The sequence below is a fragment of the Caenorhabditis remanei genome, chromosome III, assembly GCF_010183535.1.
Source record: "Caenorhabditis remanei strain PX506 chromosome III, whole genome shotgun sequence".
In the NCBI taxonomy this organism is placed as follows: Eukaryota; Metazoa; Nematoda; class Chromadorea; order Rhabditida; family Rhabditidae; genus Caenorhabditis; species Caenorhabditis remanei.
In genome coordinates, this window is record NC_071330.1 from 9,231,048 (window position 1) to 9,258,346 (window position 27,299).

The 27,299-nt window shown below is 37.4% G+C and overlaps 6 protein-coding genes and 1 pseudogene across 7 annotated transcripts; 3 read left to right on the top strand and 4 right to left on the bottom strand.

Moving 5' to 3' along the window:
• Nucleotides 1–1,766: 1,766 nt before the first annotated feature.
• Nucleotides 1,767–5,342, top strand: GCK72_010221 (uncharacterized protein; the record flags this gene model as incomplete). Its single annotated transcript, XM_003104150.2, has 6 exons — nucleotides 1,767–1,914; nucleotides 2,213–2,301; nucleotides 3,818–4,030; nucleotides 4,186–4,853; nucleotides 4,956–5,204; nucleotides 5,261–5,342. The coding sequence occupies 6 exons, from the start codon at nucleotides 1,767–1,769 to the stop codon at nucleotides 5,340–5,342; spliced, it is 1,449 nt and encodes a 482-aa protein (XP_003104198.2).
• A 367-nt stretch (nucleotides 5,343–5,709) lies between these two features.
• On the bottom strand, nucleotides 5,710–6,315 carry GCK72_010222 (uncharacterized protein; the record flags this gene model as incomplete). The annotated part of the gene is made up of 4 exons (XM_053727751.1): nucleotides 5,710–5,771; nucleotides 5,817–5,975; nucleotides 6,024–6,185; nucleotides 6,261–6,315. 4 exons carry the CDS (start codon nucleotides 6,313–6,315, stop codon nucleotides 5,710–5,712), a joined length of 438 nt encoding a protein of 145 aa, XP_053587328.1.
• GCK72_010223 lies at nucleotides 5,783–6,670 on the top strand (annotated as a pseudogene). The gene is made up of 2 exons: nucleotides 5,783–5,796; nucleotides 6,271–6,670. Coding segments are annotated over exons 1-2 (414 nt in total).
• A 1,204-nt stretch (nucleotides 6,671–7,874) lies between these two features.
• GCK72_010224 (uncharacterized protein) lies at nucleotides 7,875–9,727 on the bottom strand (the record flags this gene model as incomplete). The annotated part of the gene is made up of 4 exons (XM_053727752.1): nucleotides 7,875–7,998; nucleotides 8,055–8,563; nucleotides 8,833–9,132; nucleotides 9,233–9,727. The coding sequence occupies 4 exons, from the start codon at nucleotides 9,725–9,727 to the stop codon at nucleotides 7,875–7,877; spliced, it is 1,428 nt and encodes a 475-aa protein (XP_053587329.1).
• Nucleotides 9,728–23,162: 13,435 nt separating this feature from the next.
• Nucleotides 23,163–24,824, top strand: GCK72_010225 (uncharacterized protein; the record flags this gene model as incomplete). The annotated part of the gene is made up of 4 exons (XM_053727753.1): nucleotides 23,163–23,205; nucleotides 24,436–24,490; nucleotides 24,536–24,596; nucleotides 24,651–24,824. The coding sequence occupies 4 exons, from the start codon at nucleotides 23,163–23,165 to the stop codon at nucleotides 24,822–24,824; spliced, it is 333 nt and encodes a 110-aa protein (XP_053587330.1).
• A 90-nt stretch (nucleotides 24,825–24,914) lies between these two features.
• GCK72_010226 (uncharacterized protein) lies at nucleotides 24,915–25,522 on the bottom strand (the record flags this gene model as incomplete). The annotated part of the gene is made up of 4 exons (XM_003104032.2): nucleotides 24,915–25,012; nucleotides 25,057–25,143; nucleotides 25,190–25,319; nucleotides 25,364–25,522. The coding sequence occupies 4 exons, from the start codon at nucleotides 25,520–25,522 to the stop codon at nucleotides 24,915–24,917; spliced, it is 474 nt and encodes a 157-aa protein (XP_003104080.2).
• Nucleotides 25,523–25,709: 187 nt separating this feature from the next.
• GCK72_010227 (uncharacterized protein) lies at nucleotides 25,710–27,207 on the bottom strand (the record flags this gene model as incomplete). Its single annotated transcript, XM_053727754.1, has 5 exons — nucleotides 25,710–26,291; nucleotides 26,340–26,451; nucleotides 26,496–26,803; nucleotides 26,891–27,003; nucleotides 27,051–27,207. The coding sequence occupies 5 exons, from the start codon at nucleotides 27,205–27,207 to the stop codon at nucleotides 25,710–25,712; spliced, it is 1,272 nt and encodes a 423-aa protein (XP_053587331.1).
• Between the last annotated feature and the right edge of the window lie 92 nt (nucleotides 27,208–27,299).

A 27,299-nucleotide genomic window follows, 5' to 3' on the forward strand; every position in this document is an offset into this window, starting at 1 on the left:
AATACTCCCCACCGTTCTGTGATTGAGAAACTGTTCTAATTCTACACGAGTTTCCAATATTCACCCAGATTTTACATCTCTTCAATAGAACTCAAACTTTTCCAGTCTTTTTCTTTCTTCCCATCTCATATCTTCTTGAAAATACATTCATTTTTCCATCGGTTGCGTGCCCATTCAATCCATCCCCATAATTCAATCTTCACCCACCAATTCCACGTCATAAATCTTATCTCTGTCTTCTTTTTGCCTCTTTCCCCTTCTAGTATACACATATGTTTCTGATCATTTCGCTCGTTTCCATTCCTTTCGAACATCTGCTCTATTTCTGCTCGTTTCTCTGTTCTGTTCAGTCATTCAAAAGCTATAAAAATTGACTCTAGGATTAGGAAAACGGGAAAAATAAGTCAGATCAAATCTAGGTGTACATAAATATTCGCTCTTTATTATCCATCTCAAGTGGTCTTCTTGTGCCGGGGGGACCCAACAGATGTGTGTATCTGAATGTATCGGTGGTGCCGAAGAACACATAAACATAAAACGTAGAATGGGTTCTTCTTCTAATCTCTATTTTCTCGCACCGCGCAATACGCTTCGTCCGATTCACGATTTCGGGTAGACGTCAATGGATTTTAGAGTTTTTCTCCGGTACGCTCTCATTGATTTCTGTTGTCATTTTACAGACCTTCCTTTTTGATTCTGAAAAATACAGTCTCATTATAGCCAAATCTTTCTTTTTTGAAGAAAAGACCTAATGTTTTTTCTTGAATTGTTGTTTCCAAAAAGGATTTAATAATTCCCCTGGAACTTCACTCAGTGAGTTTAGCAACGTTTTTTAGCGAAAATTGGAGACATTCCACGTTGTACAACCTCTAGGGTAGAGTTTTTTTTTTCAATCCATGTGAACCCTGTCGGTTGTTTGATCTACCTAAATGCATCTCGTTCAACCATCCAATTTTATGGTTTTTTCTTCTCTTCCTCTCTGTGTCTCTCTCGTTTCTCTTTTTGTTTCTCTATGTCTCGTATCTCCTCTTCTACAACAAGCACCGCCCCTTCTAAAACATTCATTCTCTCTCTCTCTCTGTTTCTCTTTTTTCCTTCTTTCTACCAGAAGAAGAACAACCCGAACTCTTTTGAGAGGTGACACCTCTGAGTTGAACAGAGAGAAGAAAGAGAGAGACCTCACACTGATTTTTTATTGCTTTTCTTCTTTTTACTGGTGCCGACATGATGACAGCGGGAGGCAGAAGTAAGGGGAAACGAGAAGATTTCAAATCGTTTTTCTGTCGATTTAGTCGGTTACCTTTTTAAAGAGATGCTTCGCCTTTTGAGTTCAGAAGATTTTTTCCTTGTTTTCGGAACAAAAAACCAACTTATTAGTCATGATGGAAGTTCCAATTTCGTAAACTTTTGAACAGAGCAACTCGAAACTTGCTTCTCTCTTCTCATTTCGGAACCTAGGATCCAGAAAACTCCCTCCGAAAGAGTATTTCAATGATTCTGGAACGAGCCTTCCCGTTTTTAAACTCGATAAACTTTATGAACACAAACCTCTTTTCGTTTCTCTCGTCCATCCATGGATACCAAGAAATTTCCGTTTCTCATCATTTTTCCTGTCATTTTCTTCCATGTCAATCTTTTTTATTTTTCTTCTCTTTTTATTCTCTCGACTATTTTCCTCATTTCTCCTTCATTTCTTCTACAATTTTTGCTAATTTTCAGATTGTGTATGTCACTTCTTCACTAATTAAACAATAATTCAGTCAACAATGCGCTTACTGTTATTCATATTACTTCTTATTTCATCCAATTATATTGTCGATGCACGTCCATCGGTCTCCCACACTACACTCGCCTCTCAATTCAAATTCGCCGAAAAAGCCGATATTTTTGTGACGCACAGGAATATCAATGAAGGTACGTTTTTCCGTTTTTTAAGTTTTGACTGTCGTAGTTTCGGGTAGTACTCGGAAATATTCAAATTGACTTCAGAGAGTTTGAAGTTTTAAAAATCAAAAGATGCAAACAGCGGTAAAAATAAAAACTTGTTCAGTTTTGAGCTGGAAACTATCAAAATTTTACCGTACCATTTTAATTTCGCTTTGGTTTCCATGATGTTTCATCTAATGCAAAATATCTGTGATTTCGGTCGTGGGTACTTTCCATTTAGCCCACCTGCCACTTCCTCTTTTCACCACTAATTAACTAATTACAGATCGTACTCAAGAGGAAAAAACGATCAAGCTCGTTGGTACTTTCTCTGCTGTCGGAAGTAATTATGAAACAGGTGGAGACATTGTCCAGGTATGTCCTTTTTCTCATTGAAAACCCATTTGTCAGAGCATCTGGTGTGCAATTGGAGGCATATTCTCTGAAGCTTTCAGATGATATATTTTCACACAAAATGCGTGTTTTCCTTCTACTGCTTAACCCGGTTTTTTGAAGTCTATCCCAGAGGGAAAACCGCCCGTTTCTTCGACCGCTCTAAAATATTAGTTGTTGTGTTTTCTCCGAGAGCAACACATGGAAAATGGGATAACGGATTTCCTTTGTGGTTTTTGACACAGAAATGAGAATACAATTTAGTGAGTGTGTGTATCTATTTGCACAATGCATTAGGGAAACGGACCCTGAGGCTTTTCGTCCAATTTCCTGCTGCAAAAGAGGAAAAATTGTAGGAGAAAGATGTACTGGCAGAGAGAAGAAACTAATCAAATTTAGAAAAGAAAGAAGCTTTGACCCTATGGTGGAGGTCCATTATTTGATAGGAATTGAAAATAAACTATTCAAATACAAGAATTCAAATAAGATGTAAAAAGGTTTGGTTGGAAGAACATACGCTCAAGTTGTCTTTGAACACTGTGTCGAAGGCAATCGGCACAATATATCATAGGCTAATAGAATAGGTTTCAACTGATGGCACCGTATAGCGTATGGTAATACAACGAACAGTTATCTGAAACTAAATTCTGCCAAAATTATTCTGTAACTTATGAAAATGACATCCATTTTATTTCGAGAGTTTCTTTTTCTGGAGAATAGTTCACTCGAAATTTCAAATAGTCTTCATTTTCGGATTCTCTGCACCTCCTCCATTTGTTTTCATCATTTCGTTTCTAACTGGTTCATCAGCCAGAAATCATTCATGATGGCTCCCAAAAGATTTTCTCATCTGGCCTTTCATACAATATATCACCGATTAGGTGAATATTTTCCTTAACATTTCTCTCTTAAAAGGCGCCAAGCCAGAAGGAGGTCAAATAGGTTCTCTTGGGAGCACTTGAGAAATGGCTCACGGACCGCCCGTCTCCTTTTCCGAGACGCTAAATGAAATTTCTTTTTGGAGGGGTCTGGTCTTCTTCTCGAGACTCTTTTTGTTCAATGCATGTGCTAACAAGTACACGGATAGAAAGAAGAAAAAGAAGACAAATATAGAGATACAAACATACAACAAACAAATAATACACACAATTACTACGTCTCCTTCTTCCAACATCTTCTTCTTCTTTTTTCACCATCTCCCTTCCCGGGGCATCATCATCTTATTCCGACCCGTCCTGGACTTCTTTTTAGTCGAGACGGGCGGCGGCGTTGCTCAAAAGAGCCGGGAAAGGGCGCATAAATTTTGGTAGGGAAATGAGATGGTGTAATCCCATTGATGACCCCTCTTCTCATTCCTGAATTCCTTTGATCGTGGTGAGCAATAATGGTGCAATATGGGGATTATGGGTACTGTAGACTTGCGCATTTTTGTTAGTTGATCATCTTGGAAACTTCGAAAAAAGACAATAACAGTAACTCAACAGATTTCATTTTACAGGTATCTTCATTCCGTGCCTGTGATGCTCGTCGAAAAGGTCTCGATCACACAGTTTTCGAACACGTCTCTGTTGTTTTTGTTGATGATGTTCAACCATTTCTAACTGGGTGTGTTGCATTGGATAATCAAGCACGATTCGCTGAAAAATCTGGAGCAATGGCATTGGTCGTTGGGCCAGCATCTAGAGTGGAAAGAACGGCGAGACCAATGACGGTAAGTGGATAGTGGGAGATTAGAAAGAGAGAAGTGGTAAGAACGTTTGCGTCATTATACCGCCCTTTCGAATGGTGGAAAGGTTAGATACGAATGGAATTCTACCAAAAATGTATTACAATCGAGTACATCAAAAGAATCTGTTTGTTTTTCAGATTGGTGGATCTAAAATTCCAATAATCGTGCTCGATGATGAAGAAACGGAGCGTCTTCGCACAGAACTAAAAACCGCTTCTGATCGTGGAGCTGTTGCAAAACTCCGGATTTCATTTATTGACGAGAAACCATCGAAAGTTCTCAAACTTCAAGTTTTCCGTCCAACAGTTCTGAACATAACTTTACTGGGATTACTCGTCGTTTTGATTGTTTTCGTATCTCTTCTAGTCGTGATCAAGATTCGGTGTCAACCTACAATGCATCGAGAACTCTGGCTTCGTGCCCTCGCAAGAACTGCTTTGAGTAAAATGGAGATCAGAAATTTCCAGAAAGAAAAGAGTGTGGATAGTGGGAAGAAGAAGACGGGAAATACCTTCGCCCGGCTGAAACAACATAGATCCTCTTCAAGACACTCTTCTTATCTGGCTGTATTCGGTTCTCTAACATCAGTTGCTCAGTCTTCATCTCATTCAACACCTGAAAGATGTGCTATTTGTCTGGATGATTATGAAGAAGGAACTGAATTGAGAGTACTATTCTGTGGCCATGAATTCCATCCAAAATGTGTTGATCCATGGTTACTTTCGAAGCGAAGATGTCCGTTATGCCAATTTGATGTCGTTTACAAACATTATCCAAAAGTGGATTCGCCTGAAAAAGCTTCTGGGTGAGTACTGTTATTCAAGAAGAATATGACAGTGTAAAAAATTTTTTAAACCATTTTTAATTTCAACTCATCGAAACACATCTATGTATCCCATTCGTTCAGGCCATCCGATGATACAACGTCTCTACTTCCACGTGTATCTCCATCAGATGATCGCTTATCAGTGCCAACAAATCGTTCATCTCGACCACTTCGTTCCTACCGTAATCCATATCCGATTCCTTCAATAACTCGTCCATCATCTCATCAACGTCCAATACTTCAACCATCAGCTCCCAGAACTAGAAGTTGTCCCAGAAGACGTCAATTGAGATCTAGAAATCAAATCGATTTCTCAATTCGGATAGGAGGGTGAGCTATTCATTGCCATATTTATTTACATATATAACCTACGTTTTCTATTTCAGATACTCCTCTGATGTCTCATCATCTCACGCTGAACCATGTCGCTCGTTTGAAATCGAGCCACGTACCACTCAACAGTTATAATTGGTTCAGAATTCAGTTCATATTTCATGCATATCACCTTCCTCGGTTCTCTTTTTCCATTTCTGTCGTACCTTGCCCCATCATCTCTCAAAGTGATCCCAGTTGATCCCAATCAATCATTTTCTTTGATCTCTCTTGTTTTGTGTTTCAATGTTTCAACTGCTTCCTGCCTGTCAACTTATACCCCTTTTCCTCAATTGTTTCGTGTGTACCCAACGGGTCAATCACATTCTTCCCTTGCATATGATTTTTTGTTGTTTTTTTTAATGTTAGTGTTAATAAATTAATTCAATTCATAACTCTTCATTTTAACTTTCAGAGTTCAAGTCAACAAGCGCGGTTTCTTCTTTTCTTCTCGTTTTTCGTATTATCTCTCAACACTTTTCGCCCGATCCTTCCACAAATCATCGTTTCGACGCCCATTTTCAACTGTAAATATAATGAATTTGAATTGGTAAATCTTCTGAAACTGACTCAATGCATCGGAAACTGTCTCGACAAGTTCGCGGAAACTGTCTTCGTTGTCGGCTGATGAAGGTTTATTGGTTTTTTTCGGCATAAGTCCTTCGTCAGTGAACCTAATTGATTTCGAAGAAGATCTTGAATGAAGACGTTTCCGAGGGCTGTTTCCTCCTGGAATACAGGTTCTCTAACCAATCCCCAGAATAAATTTTGGCTCACCGTTAGTATGTTTCTTCATCGGAGTTGGTGGTTCTGGGCCTTTCTTGAATCTCTCAAGAAGTGATGCATCGGAATTCATAAATGACAAGGCTACAAACGGAATTCCATCGACTGAAAGAGTGAATGCCTCGAACTCGGAGTAATTCGAAATGAAAGCACGTACTGAAATATCAAATTCGATTATATATTCAAAAATCTAAGTTGAAAATGCATCGGAAATCAAAAATATATCCTAACCTTTTTTCAGAATAGCAGGATTTTTAATTCTTGAAAATTCACCAACTGGACGCATTTTTTTCTTATTTTTTGTTGGTGATATTTTGTTTGTCTTTGAAAGTGAACGTCTTCTATACGGAGATATCTTCCTCGATTTCTTCAAAATACTCTTCCGACTTGGATTAGAACCAATCCTCATTCCCGATGAATGGGATGATCGGCTACGAATTCCCGAAGAAAGACGACGTCTTCTGATGCTTCTGGGACTGTTTCTAGAAGAAGAAGCCGATGAATTGAAAGAATCACGTCGAGAGCGATGGCTCGTTGAAGACAGAGATAGATTTGAAAGAGGTGAATATGTCGATGATTCTGAGCCACCATCATACGAAGGAGATGGTGAAGTTAGAGATGACGCATCACTTGCAACCTGAGAAAATGATATTCATTTGATAAAATGATATTCAAATGATATTTTTTTTAGATAAGAAAGCACTTGCATCTTTTTGTTTATTTTTCAAGTTAGGAGGTGCCATCGAGTGTTGTCTTTCAATTAATTAGTATCTAGAACTGATTCATTCTTCTTTAGAAGTGCGGAAAATGAGAAAAAGTCTAAAGAGGTTAAGGTTACTGGAACAACACGATATAATTTATGAATAATTTCTGCAGAGAACTTCTTTTTTTGATAAGAGCAAGAGCTAGCGAGTATTCAAATTGTTCAATACTGTAGTAGTTTTTCATGTACTGTTTCACCAACTGTATGAATTCAGAGGATCAAAACTTTTGCGTATCTCTTCATTTTTCTAATAATTTTTTTTTTCCTCGTATACAACTCCAATTTAACCTCCGACAACAAGCATGTAATTTTCTGGCATTCAGTCACTCATATTTCGAGAAACTCCAATTGCACTGGGCACAGACTTTCTCCCAGAGGCAGATGGCGCCACGGGGGCAATGACGTCCCGTTATTATCCGAACCATTCGGCGTATCATTTGCCTTTGTGCAGAGGGCAGCTGACTCAGCTCTCAAAATCAGGAACGAAAAAAATGTCCTGGAATTACTACCGAAGAAAAAATGTGCAGCAGCGGAAAATACTCCAGATTTGGTTTTCTTCGGGGAAAATGTCAAACGATAAAACCTTGGAAGTCGGGTGGAAGCAGAATCCTCAGATCGCGTAGGTGACGAATACCCCCATTCGGAAAATATTTTCTGGATGATGTTTCAGAATTGTATTTTGTTTGCTCGTTAAAATAGGATAGTTCAAATATGTATTACTCCATAAAAGGCAATTTGAGATATGAAATATCCCCTGAATAAGGGAAAAATAGGAAAATTGATGATGATGAGTGATAAAAAAAGAAGTTACCGTACACTTGATAAGAATATTGAATTAAAAGCGATGAAATAGGGCACAGAAATGTCAAAAACGGTAATGTAAGTCTCGAAAGTTGTATACAAGTGACGACCAGCGCGGTTTGGGAAAGATGGGGAAAATTGTTTTGATATTTAGTTAATCAAACAAAAATAATTAATTAATTAGTATGAGAGTGGAACGGAAGGAATGAAAACAGATAAAGCATTGTTTCTAAATTTAGAAAAGTTCTTAGACGAAGTGGATTCCTATGAAGATTTGAAAATCAAACGGTAGTTTTGTTGAAACATTTCTGACATTTTCCACGAATTGCCCAATGGAATTGATTAAAATCTGTTTTGACCCAAAGTTCGGTGTCCTTAACTGCTCCATTAACTCGCTCAGTTATTCTGAAAAAAAAATTGTTAAGTAACTTTGAAATAGACACGATACTCTTTGAACTTACCTAATTTCTTTTCCGAGATCGGTTAAGCAAATTACTTTTCTACATCCTTCTAATTCTTCAACAGTTCGGTTACTTTCAAAACATAACTCGATATCAGACCTTCTTTTGTGATAAGACATTGTCATTTCCAAATCAAGAGCCATTGACATCAATTGAGCTGCACAATGTCCTTCACTCAATGAGAATGATGATGGATCTTTTTCCAATTTTGATGGTGACATGGATCCATTTGATGTGTCATGAGTGGAAGGTGGTGATCCAGATCGAGTTGATCCGTTTACCGTACTTGGTGTCGGTATTTTAGGGGTGCTTTGGAATTGAGGGGATGAAGAATTTCCTGCTCCAGCAGCATTGAGCATTGCAAACATCATTGGATTGGTATTAGAAAGACTGCTCACAAATGCCGCGAGTTGATCATTTTGATCATTTGAAGAGGTATTTGGAGATCCGTATACATCCGGACTTTCAGATTTACGAATTGGTTCATCGGAACTTGAAGATGAGGCTGCCTAAAAAAATAAAATTTTAGTACGGAGGTTTCTAATCAAAATGTTGCATAACTGGTTCTAAAACTGGCAATTCCAGTCATAAAATTGTTCAACGTCTTTCCCATTTCAATTCTCCCGTTTTCGGTGTCTGATCGTCTGTTCTCACTCTTTTTCTTTATCTTTTTGGGTCCTTATCATACGTTACAAGCGCCCACAAACTGTCAATTTTTCTCAACATTCTAGAGCACCAAGAGACTGACATGTCATCGAACTGATAAGCTTTTCCTTACCTCGACATGATTTTCAGTATCATCTTCCAGCTCTTCTTTTTTCACAAATCCACTGTTAATGTTGATAACTTCTGAAGATTTTGGAAGAGAATCGAGGAAATTGAGGGATGATCCATTAGCAAAAGAAGAGAAATCAGCTTCAGTTAGAGATCCAGATTGTTGGAGTTGTTGGAGGAAAGCCATGGAATCGAGCATTGGTTTCTGATCCATTTTTACCATTGATGGGAGGCCGTGAGACGCTGGATTTGATGATGAATTACCTCCTCCGCGTACACGTTTCACGTAGGGTTGAGTTGGAGTCTGGAAAAAAGAAGGTCATGAAAATTAGGAATTCTGCTGAAACTTTGTTTTTACTAATGCTGAAAGAACGCGCGCTCGTGATTTAGTGTTTCTAAAGTACCTCATCAAAATCCATGCCTCCTGACCCAGCAGGTCTTTTGACCTTCTTTCGGGTTGTTCCATCTCTGAGAATATCTTGATGATATGCATTCATATGACCCCACATTGACTTTGTACTACTGTCATTTCTTTTGAGAACTTTCCAACAATAGATACATTCCACATTCTGCTTTTCATTGAGACATTTATAATGTTCCCAGATTTCAGAAGTCTTTTTATGTGGACGCATTCCCGCAGCAAATAGAATCTCGTTGGCCCGTGCCGCCGTCAGAGGTGACAGTTCTTTATCCATTGGATTCTTCTTAAGTAGAGATGCAACGATTGGAGCATCTGTTAAAACTGAATTGTTTGCAGAGTGTTGCTCCAACAGAGCCATCAGTTGAGAGGCGTCGATTTCAGTTCCTTCTGAACTTGAGGCGACACTGTCAAAGAATGCTGAGTCATCTTTTGAGTGTTCCATGACAAGGGTACAGTCTTGTTGCTTCCGACGAGTCATTGAAAATCTACTAATATGAAAGTTATCGTGAGAACTGAGGCAGTGATACGGTAATACGAAGAAAAGCAGAATAAAGTTTAAGGGAGACTGTAGTTAGGATCAATAAAGTACCTAGATAAGTAAATGGTGGGATATCATTCATATAGTAAGACGGTACGGTATGGACCTATTTCACCTAGATTCCGAAGTGTGAAGGACAAACTGGTGTGTTTATTGAAACAGGAACCTAAATTGAGGATGGTTGAAGGAAATGGAAAGGTAGTGTATAGGCAGTCGGCTGGTCGGATGATGAGACCACAAGGAAAGAGGCGGCGGGGGAAAAGTGGGGGGAAGGAAGAAGACGAAAAAGTGTGGCCATCACGCCCCGCGGTCTCCACCTCTCAATTTTTCCCCGTGTGTTTCGGGCAAAAAGCCCCGAGACGACGGGGTGAATCGATAACAAAAAGTCGACACATACGACTAACAGTGAAAATAGTGAGGGACCGGTGTGAGAGACGAGAAACAAGAGGAAGAAAGAGAAGAAGAGGAGCGTCAAAACGGGGCACGGGCGGGGGGCCCCGTGTGCGCGCTCACTCACTCGTACACATAACGCCCACATACACAAATACTCTCACACGGGTGGAAAGAAAAGGAGAAGAAAAGTGGTGGTGGTAAAGAAGCATCGCTGGTCCCAAACTACCGAAAGTGGTTCTACAAGTTGTTATGTCAAAACAGTCAGAAGTAATCCAAATGAGAGCTCTAGGGGTGAGGAGCACGGAGATACCGTAACCAAGGAAGGATAGACTTCTGGTTTCTTGTCTACAGTATCCGCCGGTCGACTCCTATCCAATGGAACTGAGGGTTGGAAGGTTTAGAACATTGTTTGGAAGGTTTAGAATATTGAAGTATGTATTCAGTGTCTGTGTACCTAAAACTGTCAAAAAATTGGATATGGCTTCTGGGAACAGAAAAACGAACACATATAAAAATCCAGTTGTTAGTTGGGACAAAATGAGAAAGAAAATAAGAAGACACGACGATGTCGATGATGACAGGGAAGGGATGAAGAAAAGGGACGAAGGGGGCCGCGCCCCCGTCTCGATCTCTTTCGGAATGGAAGAAGGAGGTCTCCTCTTCTTCGACGGGGGAAAAAGAGAGTACCGGAGGGGCGCTGCGAGTGAGTTAGAGACCGTGTATCGGCACGAGATCCAGACTTTGGCTTGGCCGGCAAAAAACCCCCGCGGCGGGGACGGGGCGAGGACCCGCCCTCATATTTGCTTCCTTTCCTTTTTCTATTCCCACTATACCGCGGTGATGGCGGTCCAGTCCCCCCGTGTAGGTCGTTTTCTGTCTCCTGGCGGGTAGAGGATGAGGTCGGGAATGTGAAAAGCAAAGAGAGAAACAGAGAGAGGAATTGAACTGGTGACCGTTCTCTTTCGGGGGTTGAGATAGAGCGAGAGAGAGAAAATAGAGTCTGTGCTAATAAAGGGAAGAGAGAAGAATCGAGAGGTGAAATCCTGTTGTGACGGACGGGACTGTCGGGTTGTGGGCGACGGACGGGGGCGGCGGGGAGTAGGTCTCCCACTTTTCCATTGCATTTATTTCCATTTTTGGGTCGTCTCTTCACTTGGCTACGGACTGTCGGAGAAAGAAAAGAGCGTACTTGGGCGAGCGGGGGAGCGCGACCGGACGAATACGGTCTCCCCCCGTACGGGGGATTCGAGGTCATTTTGAATAAGAGAGATGAGATGTAAAAGATGGAAATTGGATAGGTACCAGTACTTTACTTTTTATAAAGGTACGCACATTCTCCATATTCATTCTAAGAAACTTTAGTAGTAGTAGTAGTAGTAATAGTGGGTACCATTTCTCAATCGTCGGAAGCACGGATATGATGAGCTTACCACACTATAATAACTTATATCATTTAGCTGGATAAGATTTTTCATTTCGCGCGTTTTATCAGCAAGAATTCCGAAAAATCACACTGTCAATTTTTTTGAAACTAACCTTTGCCAACTTCTCACTGAAACGATTGAATATTCCGTCTTCAGAATGGAATTTTTCAAATGAGTTCTCAAATTATTTGGGCTCCGATCGTCTCCACTCCACGAGCAATGTAGACAGATAACTCCTCCCGCACCAGCTGAAAAGAATGAAATTACACAATAAATGAGAAAACGAGTTCGAATAATTCGAAAAATGAGAAAAATCGAGGTGAAAAGCTCCCGATGAATGTTGTCATGGAGAATGTCCAAACATGTGCAACGGAGCACGTTTGGAATATCCACTCACTAGAGTCTTTCATGTCTTTGAAGAAGTCCCAAACTGGATGAGACTTCTTTCTTCCCGCATTTCTCGCCCATGCAGATGGGGATGAAGTTGATCCATTTGATGAGATATTGAGACCATTAGATGATTGATTGTACTGTGATGATCCATTTGGTCCTTGAGCAGCTTGAGCAAGAACTGGCATCAAATCACGAATTGTGGCTTCAGAAATGAATTGTTGCTCGTTTTCTTCTGATTTTCCAATTGGAGTTCCGAATGATTGGATGAGTGAAACGGCAGCCGAGTGATGCTGAACAATTCAGATTTGTTAATTTCAGATTACAATTAAAAGGGAAAATTCTACGAAAAAAAAAAATACTTGCAAAATTGTGAAACTCGAAATTCAATATTAACAATTTCGTTTTCAGTGTTTGTGAGTCATTTGCCAAAAAGAGATAGGAAAAAATCAAATAAAAATTTGCATTTTTTGCAGTTCGAATAAAATATTTCATGGAAAATGTGAAAATACCTCTTCTGTTCCGTTCAAATTCTCTTCATGTTCTACAGATGGAGCAACTGGTTCTGGAGATTCTGAACTTGCGGTGTCAGAGTTGGCAACATCTGTTGGTGGTGGATGGACTAGTGCAGCAAACTGAAATATTAAAAATAAGTAAGATCAAAACATGTCAAAATTATCATTTGAGTTCTGAAAATTCCACTACATCGAATTTGAGACTTTTCAGAAGAAACATAAATTTTGGGAAATTTTTTTTGGTTGAGACGAAGCTCAACTTTACTGTAACATTAAAAGTATTCTAGCTTTTTTTTCAATCCGGAATGAAAGAAAAACGAACCAATCCATCTTTGAACATATCCATGATTCCTCCATTTTGATCAGCCATTCCAGCAGCAACTAGAGACATTGGATCATAAGATGGGGAGTCAACAGAAGAGGAAGAGCTGAATGTTGTCGGAATATCAGAATCCGATGTCTTCTGAGATAAAACATTCAGTTGACTGGCCAGTGCAGTATGCAGAGCATCCGAGAAGTTTCCTCCAAGAAGCGATGTCATTCTGGAAATTAGAACTACATTTTATTTCAGAATGTGGACTGTAACCAACGAGGAAAATATTTAAGCTTTATAAAATTATGAGAGGAAAAAAGATATAGGACTAATGCTAACATAAAGTAAACCGAGTACAGTTCCAATGTATCTGTACCATCATTTTTTCTGAAAAGTGATCAAATCAACATCAACATCACAAATGTATTGAATGAAATTTTGATCAGCTTTGCGTTAACATCCCGACAAATAAACTCATCGAGAAACCATAGAAACAAAATACGAAAGGACGGTTTCGATCCTTTTTCTTGAAATTACATGATCTAAAATGATTGGTAAATGTGAAAAAGACTTGTTATTCATCTCCCAAAATACAAGAATTCTTCTCCTCCCCCCGTGTCTTTTCTTCTGTGTAAATTAACAAATATCGGAGGGAACGAGCGCTTCTTCTCTTTTTTCTTATTACATACAAAAAGATGCATACATTTATACTACTACTACTGTATGTATATCTGATGTAAATGGAATAGAGTGGGGCAAAGAAAAAGGAAAGAAAAAAGAGAAAAATTGTCAGAACTGGTAACGTCTTCTTTTTTAGAAGAAGGAAGACATCATAAATGTTTATTGTATTCATCACAACAAATATGAAGAAAAAACTAACAAGAAGACGTTCTCCTTTTTAAGCAAATTAGTTAGCTGAAACCGAAGCATGGTCTTAAATAAATGTCTTGGAAATTTAGAATGAGTATTCGAAGAACTAGGCTCATTTTTCTGACAGAAGGCTCACAGTGCTCGAGAAGCTCAATGACTGAGAATGGGAAAGAGAAAATCAAAAGAAAATAATTTCAGAGAAGATGAGCAGATGATTTTTTAAAAGAGAGGAGAAAGATGTAGAGCACTGATAACAGACAGATCTGTATTAAAGTTATGTGAAAATTGGAAAAGAGTCCTAGAAGACTGTACTATTTGATCAAGATTTTATGAAACTAGGATGCGCAGAGCTAAATATTAGTTGAAAATTGCAAAAATATGGATCAGTGACCATACGAGAAACAGGGGAAAGCTGAATTTCAATAAGAAAATTGAAAAGTAAAAATAGTACAAAACGGTGTGATGTAAAACCGTATTTGAAGCGATCCCAGTCGGTGTTCTTTTCCGAACAAAACGATATAGTATCCAGAAGCAAAAGAACTAAAAGGGGGCGGCTGTTATTATATAATATATGCTGGGGCGGAGAATGTTGTGATCCTCTCTCATACTCTCTCTCTCTCAGCTTCTCCTTCTTCTTTTCACCAAAAGCTGTATTTTTACGATCGCCTATAATTGGTTGGAAAAGCGAACGAAGTCAGGAGAAGAAATGAACGGACAGTGGAGGGAAAAAGGGAGGAAGAAGAATGGTCGGAGCGGCGATTCGAAATTAATTGCCCTTTTTCTGCTTCTGTTTTCTATCCTGTAGGTCCAGAAAAAACAATTGAGGATACCCGAAAACGCATTTTCCGAATCACTTTATCTTTTGTTGGGGAGGGCAGATTTGAACATATATATACACTAGTTTTGTAATAATTTAATTCGATTTGAACGATGAGAGAGCGTCGGAATATTGACTATATGATTACGGTAGATACGGAAGAAATCTAATTTGTAATCAAAGAATGAAAGTAATGAGCCAGCGTGACAAAGAATCAATGGATTTTCTCACATTTAATAACTAAAATCAAGGGTTAACTTGTTCAAACAGACGAAGAATTTGTGAGCATCTGAATTTAGTAGAAAATTTTCAAGCATAACATTTAAACTTCTCATGCAAACCCTACTTTTTCTTTTAGATAGACACATGATGTCAAACCATAGATTTGTCGAATATGCTCCGAACTTCGAACCCAGGGTGTCTGATGTTTTGAGGAAAATACAGTAAATAAAGAATTTGAGAATGCTAAAACAATGAGGGTGTGGGTTCGTTGAATCGGCACTTTTCCAATATCAAGTATTTCGAAAAAAAAACAGTGTGAAGGCATAATTTAGTTCTTCGTGATCATTGAGAAAGTATCTCTCCGTAATTTTGGTATAACTCTGTGGAGACTATGATCACTTGGGAGAACTTTCTCATTTCAAGTGAGCTACAGTACCGGACAAAAAGGTATCAACTTTGGCTGTTTTCAGTGGAAAATGACCAACTTTGAGAGTGTGCCGTAGTAATTCTGAATGTCACACCATGAAATTTTAAATGAATCATATAGATTGAACGTAGAGCTCCATTTTTGTAGTTGACAACTTTTTTCTACGGGCGCTCCCTGGAGAGTTATGGTCATTTTAAGACGACAGCTAAAAATCGCACTAATTTGCACTGAAATTGGTCGATTTGAGGGAGAAATTTCTTTGTCGATATGTAACTTGCTAGGGAGTGTACAAAAAAGTTGTCAACTACAAAAATGAAGTTCTACCCTTTATCTGTACGATCCATTAAAAGTTTCATGGTGTGGCAATCAGAATTACTATGGCACACTCTCAAAGTTGGTAATTTTCCACTGAAAACAGCTAAAGCTGATACCTTTTTGTCCGGTACTGTATTATCTACCAAAAATATCTATGAAACCTCATCCAGAAATGAAAAAGAATTCAAATGAAAATAAAAACGGGAACTTTTGTTTTCTCCTCCCCCTCAAAACCAAAATGAAAAAAACTAATTTTCCCATCATCATTGTCTTCATTTTCGACGACGGCGATGATGAAGATGAACATCATCCTCATCATAGTCATCTGGCGATAACACAACATTGATGATCGTAAAACTTTTGTGATGATCATTAAAATTTTTGGGAAAATATCTCCCTCGCTTTCTCGGATATGAAATTGAGTCTCTGAGACCTCCGGGATAAAATAAAAAACAGAAATGTATACAGAATTGAAGAATGCAAACCTATGAAAACATTTTATTCTTTTGTAGCCGAAAATAATTTGAATTTTATTCTGAAAACTTTCGTAGAACTCTACTCTTCAAAAAATAAACTAAAATTCAAGACAGCTGTTACATGTTTTTTGAGGTCACCGCTTATTTTTCTGAGGCGAAAATTGCTTGGAGCAAGGAGTTGAAAAAAATTGTTTGCTGCCGCTTTTGACATATAAAATTTCACTAATCCCGCTTTCACATTTTCGGAATTATTTAGCAGCAGGATATGGAAATAATTCAAAAAATGAGCATTAAATTTTTGGTGATAATTTGTGGAAACCTTTCAAAAAGACGTTTCTGATGACATAGTTATAATTTTCGAGATAAAATCAGCTACGAGTTTCAACAAGATTTTTGAAACTTTCAGAAAGAGATCAAATTAAAAACTGGAAAAGTACGTTATGATGGTTTTTGAGAACTTTAAATTGTAGTTAGAGGATATCTGGACATTGAGATGAACCGACTTGTGTCTGTACTACAGATTTCAAAATTTCAGTCGGAATAAACTCAAAAAACTAAACAGATTGTTCAAAAACTACAATTCCGAAGTCAGAACTTTCAGATTTTTATGCACATAGACAGAGAGAATTTGAGTGTTCATCAAAACTGGAATCTATATTTCGAGAATTTTAGTTTCACATAACTTCTGCGAGTTTTTTTCTAAAATACAGTAATCCGGAGAAGGAAATTTTGAAAACTAGCAAAAATATTTCAGAGACATTTACTTGAGAAGCTTTAACTTTTTGAGAAAAAACGTATTTGAGAAGAAAAATTGTTTCGAAACGAAAACAATAAGCCACTATTATTTTCCCTCCGGACACAAAAAAAACCAGAAGAAAAAACTAGGGGTGCCGCCGCTTCGAAAAAAACTTTTTCAAACAAAAAAAGGCTTCAGAGGCACATTCAGAAAAAAGGGAGGGAGTCGTCAAAAATCGAATTTTGAGAGTGGTGACTGGAGGGGTCTAAGCCTACCACGCCCCCCGTGCCAACTAAAAATAAGCGAAACAAAAATTTCATTTCTCTTTTTTTTTCGTTGGTCTCCATCAAAAAAGGCACATAACTTTTTTGGTTGGCTGGTCAAAAACGGAAGATGGAAGGAGGGGAATTCCGAAATTTAGAAGCGAAGAGCAAAAAATGGTGGAAGGAATGACTGGCTCCATAAAAAAAATAGAATTTGCTCTTTTTTGAAATGAAATTGGAACGAAATAGGTCAAAGAAATGGACATTTTTGGAAGAGAAAAATTAATTCAAAAGGAGAAGAAGAAGAATTAAAAAGATGAATGTGAAATGAGTTTTGGAGGTTTTTGAATTTAAAGAATAAGAGTACAAAGTGATAAAAATGAACAGCTGGTTGGAGTGCACCAATATAACCATTTAATGAAATAGGTCGTTTTAAAGGCCTCGAAAAAAGATATTATGAAATGGAAATAAATAATAAGGTTTTTGAAAAAAAAAGGTTGAGGCCGGGTATAGAAAAGTGCAAATTCGATAGAAATGTATCTTAAAATATTGGAGACGGAACTTCAAAAAGGATCTCAAAGGTTACAAAAGTCAAGCTCATTGTCAGCAATACCGAGCTAAATGAGAGAATACGGTAATTCGAAGTTCAACTTGGAATAGGTCAGTGAAATCTAGACTGAAAAGTTATTTCGTAAAAGAGAGAACTAAAATAACTTCTGAAGACTGACCTCAAAATTGAAAAAAATGAAAAAGTGCAAAAATATCGTATTCCATTCAGTTTCAAAACCATAAATCACATAAACTTTAGTTTGAAATATTGTGAAACAGTTTCTCCGTTGTCCATTATTTACGTTCCTTCTTTTTTTTCAAAGTTCTCGCTGCGCGGAAAACGAGGAAGTACGGACCTTTACGCGTCAAATGGTTGATCCAAGAGAGACGAAATAGTGTTAGAGACGAAGAGACACAGAGAAATGAGCAAATATGAAGAAGAGTGGACAGTGGAAAAAAAGAGAAATGAGGGCATATACACAATACGGTGGAAAAATAAGATCCACTTTTCTTCAAATGAAAATTGCAACTTTTTTGAACTTTTTGGTATTTTCGAAATTTCGGAGAGAGAGATTACTGTAATGATGGCATAGATTCAAAGAGAGTTCAATGAATCTGAGAATTATCGAAAAATAAGAAGGAAGAGAACATATAAAATTAGACAAATGGAAAATGGTTTAACTTATTGAAAAAGTCAAAAGAAACTGGAATATTCATTCGGCAAAACTTTGCGATGTACAGCCAAAATCCTGATGAAAATGTTCGGAGACGACGACGGATTTTTTCGATTTGAAAACGAAAACACATGCATTTACATTCAGAAGAATAAGAAGACATATCTATTGGAGAATATCTGGAAGGAAAAGAGAAAAAAAGGAAAAGGGAAGGAAACTGTCTAGCCAGTTACCATTTTATGTGTTGATTCAAATATATACATTCTAATGAATTTAAATGCTCTGGGAAAATGATTCAGAAGAGAAGTCATTCACCTAGAGCTTTTCGAGTCTGGGAAAGTACCTTACTCAATAAAAATAGGGACTTACGATTAAGCAGGACATAATTCAAAAATAAAAACCTCGAAAATCTGTCTGCAGTTCTGGAGAATATCAAATTGCTACCAGAATGTTTATAATAAAAAGCTTTAGTTATTTTTTCATCAATCAAAAAATTCTGAATGTGAGAAGTGAATTTGAACCACTAAACCCTTTAGTTGAATATCCGAAAGTTGAAAATCTCACACTCTCCCCTTATTCTACAGTATTCAAATTACGACAACGTCTACGTTTTTCCCTTTCGCTGTCGCTTTTTTCTGACTTTTCCTCAAAGAATTCATGTCGATCGGATGAATGGATATGACCATTCGCTTAGCTTTTCCGAACGAAAACCCGACCGTTATTAGTTCGAAACGTGATATTATTATTATTGTTATTATTATATTGGAGAGGAAAAAGAGAGAAAAAGAAGAAAAACGGAGAGGAAAATGAACGGTTCGAATAATGGGAATAACTGTATTTTTACAGAATGAAGTGGATTGAGAAAAAGAAAAACGAGAGAAGAAGAAGAAGAAGCTATAAATGAAATTAATGGCAGATGACGTGGCATGTTTACAGTTATGACGACATATTCAACATTCTTGGATTACGATCTGAATGAGAAAAGAGGAGAAGATAGAAACAGATAACACAAAAAAAGTTGATTCCTATTTCCAAAAAAGTATAATTATTATTCTAAAAAAGAGAAACGGATGGGGCGGATTTTGGTTTGTTCAATCATTTTGAGCTGCTAGATTGTTATTTTCCACAAAAACAGATGATATTCAATTTAACAGTACAGTACACTGTACAAGAATGTTTATTTTCAACTGTGAGCTGGAAACTGAACTTTCCAATGAGCTCAGCATTCTCAAATCGGGCTCACTTTCAAAAATATCATTAATTCCTTTTCCTGTCCGAATCTTCTTCCAAAAACATTTAGAATGCCCTCTATCCCATAGACTAACGATTCCGAAGTTTGTCTTCAAAATTAACAAAAATAAGATTGTATTCGTCTGCGTAGTCCAAATTTTTTGGGTGTGAAAATTTTGATCCGTTCCTCGATTCTCCTCCCATTTTTATTCCTTGTAATTTCAATTTCTTTTCGGTAGTTCTACTTTCAAATCGACGCAAAAGACCTCTTTTTTTCTTCAAAAAACACTGGCACGGCCGTCCGTCCGTCTTGAAAATGACCTCAATTCGAAGCGCCTCCCCGCCCTTCTCTGGTGGTCGAAAGACTGTTGAAATCTTCATGAATATCAAGAGATAATTGAAGAGGAAGAGACGCAGATTATCGAAGGGGCCGTTGAAAATTCGCTTTTTTCAACGGTCGGCGGGGGGCACCGCCGGGCACACAAGGGCATCATCAAACGGTTTGCGGGCGGACGAAAAAAATAGAGAGCGTCCCGTTCGATTGAAATTGGAAAAGCGAAGGTCTTCTGCTTTTTTAATACGAACGGCCGATGAATTTAATTATATATCTAGAGATCGGATTGTGAAAAATGGAATTTGACAGTTGAAAAGAATTCAAGGTTACGGTAGATATTGTTCGATTTATGTTTTTAGAAAAAACAGAAGTATTTTCATCTAGAAGATAAAAAGAACATTTTTCGAAAAAGGTCGAGAAAACATTGTTCGAAATAACATCATTTCATAATTAAACAAACATAGGAACCCGAAAAATGAGTTTCTAAGAACCTAAATTTCCCATCAGACAAGTGGATCCAACGAAATCTTAACTCCGAATAGAATTAGAATACAAATTGACGTTTTGGACAACTGGACAAATTTTAAGGAAACTAGAGGACGACCTTGATGATTCCGTGAAGAAATTGGTAGCATCAAAACCAATTTGAAGGTCCTTCTCATCATTTATAATGGTTTTTTTTTGCGAACGACAGCGTCCAGACAGGTAGAAAAAATTGACATAAGTGACATCAAAATTGAAAACTTGGAACAGAGAGAAGAGACAAAAACGCTGAGAAATCAAATTTAAAACTTTTGAGAGAGAATTACTTGATAGATGGAATTGCTAGATTTGAACTCTTAATTGAATATGATATTCTTGAATGGAATAAACCTCTAAAGCGTATTCTGTTCGTTTTATCGAATTTGCAAAAAAATCAGCAAGTGATAAATCAAAGAAAAAGATAAGAGAAAAGGTCAAGTACCGTGTCAAAAAATCTCTCTTTCTCACTCAGCTGGAGGTTTTTGATCTTGCGCGGAAGTGAGAAACTCATCAAAATACTGTCTAACCATGTTGTGTGGCGGCGTGACGGGCGATAGAAGAAAAAAAACAGACAGGATGAAATATATAGGCCATCGGGTCAAAATGTGGAAATTCTAAGAAAAACATTCGAATCGAGGGGCTTTTCTAACTATTTTTCAGTAAAACAGCACTCAGAGCTAGCTGTCTATTTCCTGTCTTACTGTAAAATCTTGTTCTAACGAAATCAATTCGCTATGATTCCATAAAATTGATTTAGAGCTTCATTTCAGGAGCGTGCATTCCCAAAAAAATCAAAGAAGCGTTCATTTGTTTGACCTCAATTCAATTTTTAATGCTCTTTTCCCTTTTTGTGTTCACTAATTAGACCGCCCATCTTTTTTCGTGTCGTCCCAACATATCGCTTTTCTCTTTTGTCGGCACTTTTATTAGTGGAGACAAAATGTCAAAGAGAGGGTACATGAAAAAAAAGAAGAGGGTGGGAATGATGTTGAAATGAAGTGAACAAATGAAAAAATGAGAGAAGAAAAGAAGAAGAAAGTACACATGAATAAGAGCATTTTATGAGTTCTTATGGGTACCGACAGGGTTGAGTAAATGAGACAATCGAACATTCGAATGTATTTTCCAAATTTGAATAAATGGAATAGAGGTAATGGTAATCAGTGATCAACAGTTTAGAGATAACTCAGTTTCAAATCTGGATTCTATATTTTGGATCATCTTCTAGATCTTTCTCTCTATAGTTCACAAGGAACTACTAACATACGATTATAATTCTAATAACGGTATTACGGTAATTTAAAGATCAGAAGTTGACGAGTTATTGAAAAAAAAAAGTTTTTATGAATTGAATTTGATGAAGTGTGTGGGAAAAAAATTACAAAAATCTAGAAAAAAAAAGAAATAAGAAGGAAATTCTAAATTCTAAAAAAAAAGATTCTCAAAAAAATCCACTTTTTTCTGCTGCGGCCCGTGAAAGATTGACACATTTGATTGTCCTCAACGCATTGCAAAGTGAGACCAAGGACGATTAAAAAATAAAATAAAAAATGAGGAGATCCATGAGAATATTTCGACTGACCTACAGTATACACAAACCACAAAATGGTTCTTTCTCCCTCCGTTATTACGTATTCTTATTATTTCATCGAATAACAGGTGGCCCTACATGGGTGGAAAATTGGTTACGCAAGCATCATAATAATGCACCCAGCACATACATTCATTGATGGGGAGGAAGGTTTTTTACGGAAGAACGAGACTGATGGACGGGTTGTATTGGTCCGAAAATTGAGGAGAATAGGTGGTTCAAGGACGAGAATGACACGGAAAAAATTGGGTGAATGATGGGAGAAATAGGGGAGGAAAGGGGACATTTTGAATTAGGGAAGAATGGAAACGGGAGTGGTATGGTATAGGTTTAAGAGCTTTTGAATACTGCCATATCAGCTGTGATTGTATCTAAAAGAGTACTACTCTCATGAGGAAATTTGGGAAGTCTATTCCGGTACATTTTGTTAGAGAAAAAATCAGAAGAACTCGCGTTCTAAACACTTCTCAATTTGTGAGTGTTTCAAAAAGTTCCATTATAGAGAATATTAGTATTAGTCCAAAAAACCGTATTTCAGATTCACGAAAGTTTTCGAGATCAAGCTCATAGATGAATCCTCCAAAAATCAGATAGTCCGGTCAGAGAACATCTGGTAGAGCAAGACGTAAAAGGGCAAGATTATTATCTAGTCTAAACAAATTGACCAGAAATCACACGAAAGGCCGTTCGACTCTTATGTCATTGTTTCGAATCACTTTCGGGGTTGCTCATTTAACTTTATAATGCACTTCCAAAATGTTTGATTCAGAGAATTCGACTTTTCTCAAATACAGAAATGTTTAACTTTTTACCTGCTTCCTAACCGTTAGAATCCGCATCAAAGGTACAAAAAAGGTCAGAATAAAGAGGACAAATGGTGCATTGTCTTGGTGACAAACCTTAGAGAAAAGAGTATGATAGATAAAGAGACGAAGAGTTCTCAGAAGATGGTCCTTTCTCTTTTTTCGGGTGAAGAAAAGACGACACCCACCAAACAAAAACCCCTCCTCGAGCGGACAAATGGTTGGTGGCTATGGGTGGTCGAAAGGATACGGACAGTTTGGTGAAGAGTAGAGGAAATAGTGTAGGAATAGAAGAGAATCAGAGAAATCCCACCAAGCCAGGATTAGATCACGACGGGAAATAATAGACGCAGAGAAAGGTCAGCAAATAGTTGAGTGACCAGTTGGTGGGGAAAGAATACAAAAAATGAGGAAAAGAGAGGATAGGAGGTAGAGGATAGACGTTTTTTGTGTTGGGTGGAGAGGGAGAAGTAATGAGATCGGTGACGAGTTGGGAATAATGGTGGATTGAATGGAAGAAGGTGACATTCGAATGGATTTGAATGTGGGGTACCGTAAGAAAACCAGTTGATGAAGAAGAATAAAAAATAAGAGAAAAAGCTGTGGAACAAAATAAAGAAATAGGCTGGTTTCAGACTGTAATTCTTATTGGCAGGAAGTATTCAGTGTATTGAACATACTGTTTAACAAATCTGAAGTTTCTTCTGATATATTCTACTTCACATTCTGATTCTTAAACTTTGAAAGTTTCAGTCCCCTCTTTCTCTCTGAAAGTTTATTTTCCCTAATTTTTCCTTGGATTTCGGCCATTTGAACCAATGGTAAATTCTTCGTACAAATAGTAAAATGTTTATGTTTTTGTGATGAGTCCTCTCCCGTAAAATGGATGCAATTATTGGTCAAAGGTGTCCTAGATTTGCGCGCAAAACGCATAAATCCAATTTTTGTATTCATTCAAATTGGTATATCTACACTGGAATTATTCAAATATGAAGGTCGTTTTGACAATAACCTTTTCTTATAATCAAAGAAAAAAACAATTTCTGTTCGCTTGACTTCGTTCAAAACTTCAAATTCAAGAACATCTCGGAATGAAAACGTTTTGTTGGAGATTGACAGAGGATTTAGATAGTTGAAATATTCAGAAGATCTGTCCTTTAAATACGAATATAACACGGTTCCACTAATTTTTACGTGAACCACAACAGTAATACTCGATTCATTTAAATTTAATTTTTCCAAATTAATAATGACTCACTCTTCTTCTGAAAATTATCGAACATTTCAGGAGTTTATTGTATGCTTTCTGCTCTTGAAATTTCGCCTCATGTAGTTTTTTTTCAGAAATTGACGAGTATCGTAGCCGCAGTTGAATTGACCATCTTCTTTTTATCTCTCGCTTTTTATCATTATTGCATTTTTCGCAAAAAATTGAGCAAAGAGATTGAGAGAATTGTGAGATTTGAATCTATTCGACGGATAAAAAATAATTCATTTCAGAGAATTGAAGGGCAAAAGCTTGAAAGAATTACAAAAGGAGAACCAGAACCCGAACTTCTTTCTCCGGTAAACCATCCGATTTTCTAGTTTTCGTATATTTATAAAATAAGTTCAGACCCAAAAAAGCAGTTTATTGGAGGCAGAACCAACCCAATTATCTGAAAAAGAGAAACCAAAAAAGAAAAAAATACAAACAAAAAAAGCAAAAACAGCTGAAAGGAAAAAGGAGACAAAAAAGAAAACAATAAGGAAAACAAGTTCAAATAATCTCAGATTAAGTTTAGAAGATACACAGAGAGATGATTATGATCCAGAAGTAACTGATGCTCCAGCTGTACCGTAGGTTTCAGCATAATGCAAATGTGCTCTATTATAAGTTTTCAGCCCATTCAATCCTCTTCAAACTCCACCAAATGAAGACTCACATTATGATAATGCTTCTCTGGTAATCAGCCGATTCTGAGTTTTCAGACGAGTTTTGAATTTATTTAATTTTCAGCGTCGTGAAACATCTATCCGAGAAGCGAAATCAGATACAGATCAAACAAGAACATGCTCATCACTCAATGAAAAATCTGTGTATAGTCCCAAAACAAATGCAACCCAAGACAAATCACTTGAAAAATTGGATGATCCAGACATGAGAACAGCTCGAGAGGATTTATGGAACTGAAACTTCAAAAAAAAAAACAAGAACAAGTATTGATTATAAATGAAAACGATAGTGTACAGAAATAACAAATAAATTTCAACTTTGGATCATTCAGCTGTTAGTTTTGTCTCCTCTTTGTTCGTCAGTAAAAATACGAGCTGGTTGACCACACATTTGTTGAACTGCTCCCAAAAGCTGAGTACGAGTTTCTGAAAGTGTTGGTTTTGAATGTTTCCAAATAAAAGTAACTAACCAGTAGTTGTGCAATTTTTGAGAGCAGAATGTAATTCATCTCGTCTTGTTTCGATTAGCCGCTTCTCACACGATCTCATGCTTCGACCTGAAATGAGTTATAAAGAATCACCGTGTTTTTTCAGTTATCTTACCAATGAAAATGGTTTGCAATACCATTGGTTGCTTGTCAATCTTGTGAACACATGGAAGAACGGCTCCGAAATATTTGTTACCTCCTTCAGCAACACGAAGAACAATGACGTCTTCGTCGAGAACTCTCACCTAAAACATGTCATCTTCAACAAAATATTTCCAATCTTGCTTACCGAAAGACTCATTTTAAGAATGGAATAACCAAAATCTCCGAACATTTCAGATGCAAGTTTCATGAATTCTTTGAAGATTGCTGGTCTGAATGGAGTTGGTTGAGATCCATAATTAGTGATCATTCGAATGACATAATAACGATTTTTTATTTTCACCATTTTGAGTCTGAAAAATTCTTATTAGAAACTTCTAACTATAAGGCAGTCAATCTTGATCAGGTACTACACGGAAGCTTAACAGTTATTCGAACTTATATTCAAGAATTTCTGTCTTTTTAAACAATTTTATTTCAACAAATAAATCAAAAAATAAATAACCTATCCAAATTCGAACTAATAACACACATTAACATTGACAGTGTCTATGCCATCTTGGAAACGCCAATGTGTCTTTAATATTCTGAATTCCCAGTAAATATTGTAGAAGTCTTTCAAATCCGATTCCAAACCCAGCTGTTGGTGGCTGTCCTCGTTTCCTGGTCTCCAGATACCATTCTATTCCACATCCTCGTTCCTTTAATTTCTCTGCATCCGGCTCACGAACAGATCCACCTGCTAGCTCTCCAACTCCAGGAACAAGAAGATCAAATGATAATGTTTTAGTGTCGTCTTGAGTTCTTGCCATATAAAATGGTTTCTGGTTTTTTGGATAATGAGTTACAAAAACTGGTTGATTATCGTGAAATTTCACAAGATCCAATTCATTTTTCTTCGATAATCCGCTCTTCGCAGATACTTTTGATCCATCCGATGTTAAAACTTTGATGGCGTCTTCATATGTGATTCGAGAAAACGGAGAGTTGAGAGGAATTGAAGGGAGATGTTGTGAATTCATAATTTCCAACTCAGTACGGAGTTTCGGAGAATGTAGGAAAGAAAACATATTTTGAACATATGATTCTACCAGAGAACACATTTCCTCTATATTCTGAAAGTATAAAATCATTATTGTGGAAAATAGAGAAAACAAAATTACATCCACAAATGCAACTTCTGCTTCTAGCATATAAAACTCGCTGAGATGTGCGTGACTCTGCTGTTTCTCAGCTCGAAATGCAGGTCCTAATGTATAAACTCGTTGTAACCGACTGAAAATGCTCTCTGTTATTCTCATTACTTGATTAATTCATACCTGACCATAGCTTCCAAATGTAGTTGAGAACTGACAGACAGATACATTGCATCTTCTTTGATTCCTTCTGACCCATTCAAAGCTTCGGCTGACGTGGTGACAACATCAAACACTTCTCCACCACCTTCACAGTCATTGCGGGTTAATTTCGGAGTGTCGATATGTATAAAATCTCTTGACATAAAGAACTCATGAGTCTCGCGGAAAAGGTCTGATCTGGCACGAAGAAACGAAGCGAATTGAGAATTTCGGGCTCGGAGATGCGTCTTTTTCCGAAGATTGTCAGCAGAAAGATCTTCGTAACGAGGCTGAAAATGTCAGAATATACGACTCCTCTTTAGTTTGTCTCTTAAATGTGTAGATCTGTAATGCTATCTGTACTGCAGACTTCTTACATTCTCATCTCTCCCAATGATATTCAGCTGGTCAGCAACAAATTCCGTTTCTTGTTGAGATCCAGGACTCTTTTCAAAACTTCCTATCGCTCGAATCGCATTACCGACTTTCACTGAAACACCTCACGTTCAGCCATTCACTTTTGAATCATCTTCCTACCTTCCTGCGCGATTTGTTTATTTGCTACGAGTTGAATTAATCCTCGAGATCTTCCATTGTCGACTTTCACAAATACATTCTTCCCACTCTTTTGAACACTTTTTGCCCATCCATCCAATGTTTTTGTTGAAAATCTCCGCGGCAGAAGAAGTCCCATACTGAATCTGGAATTCGGGAATACATATTTCTCTTTCTTTCTCTTTTTGATGTCACACGAAAGATGTGCGAGCGACTCAATTGCACTTTCCT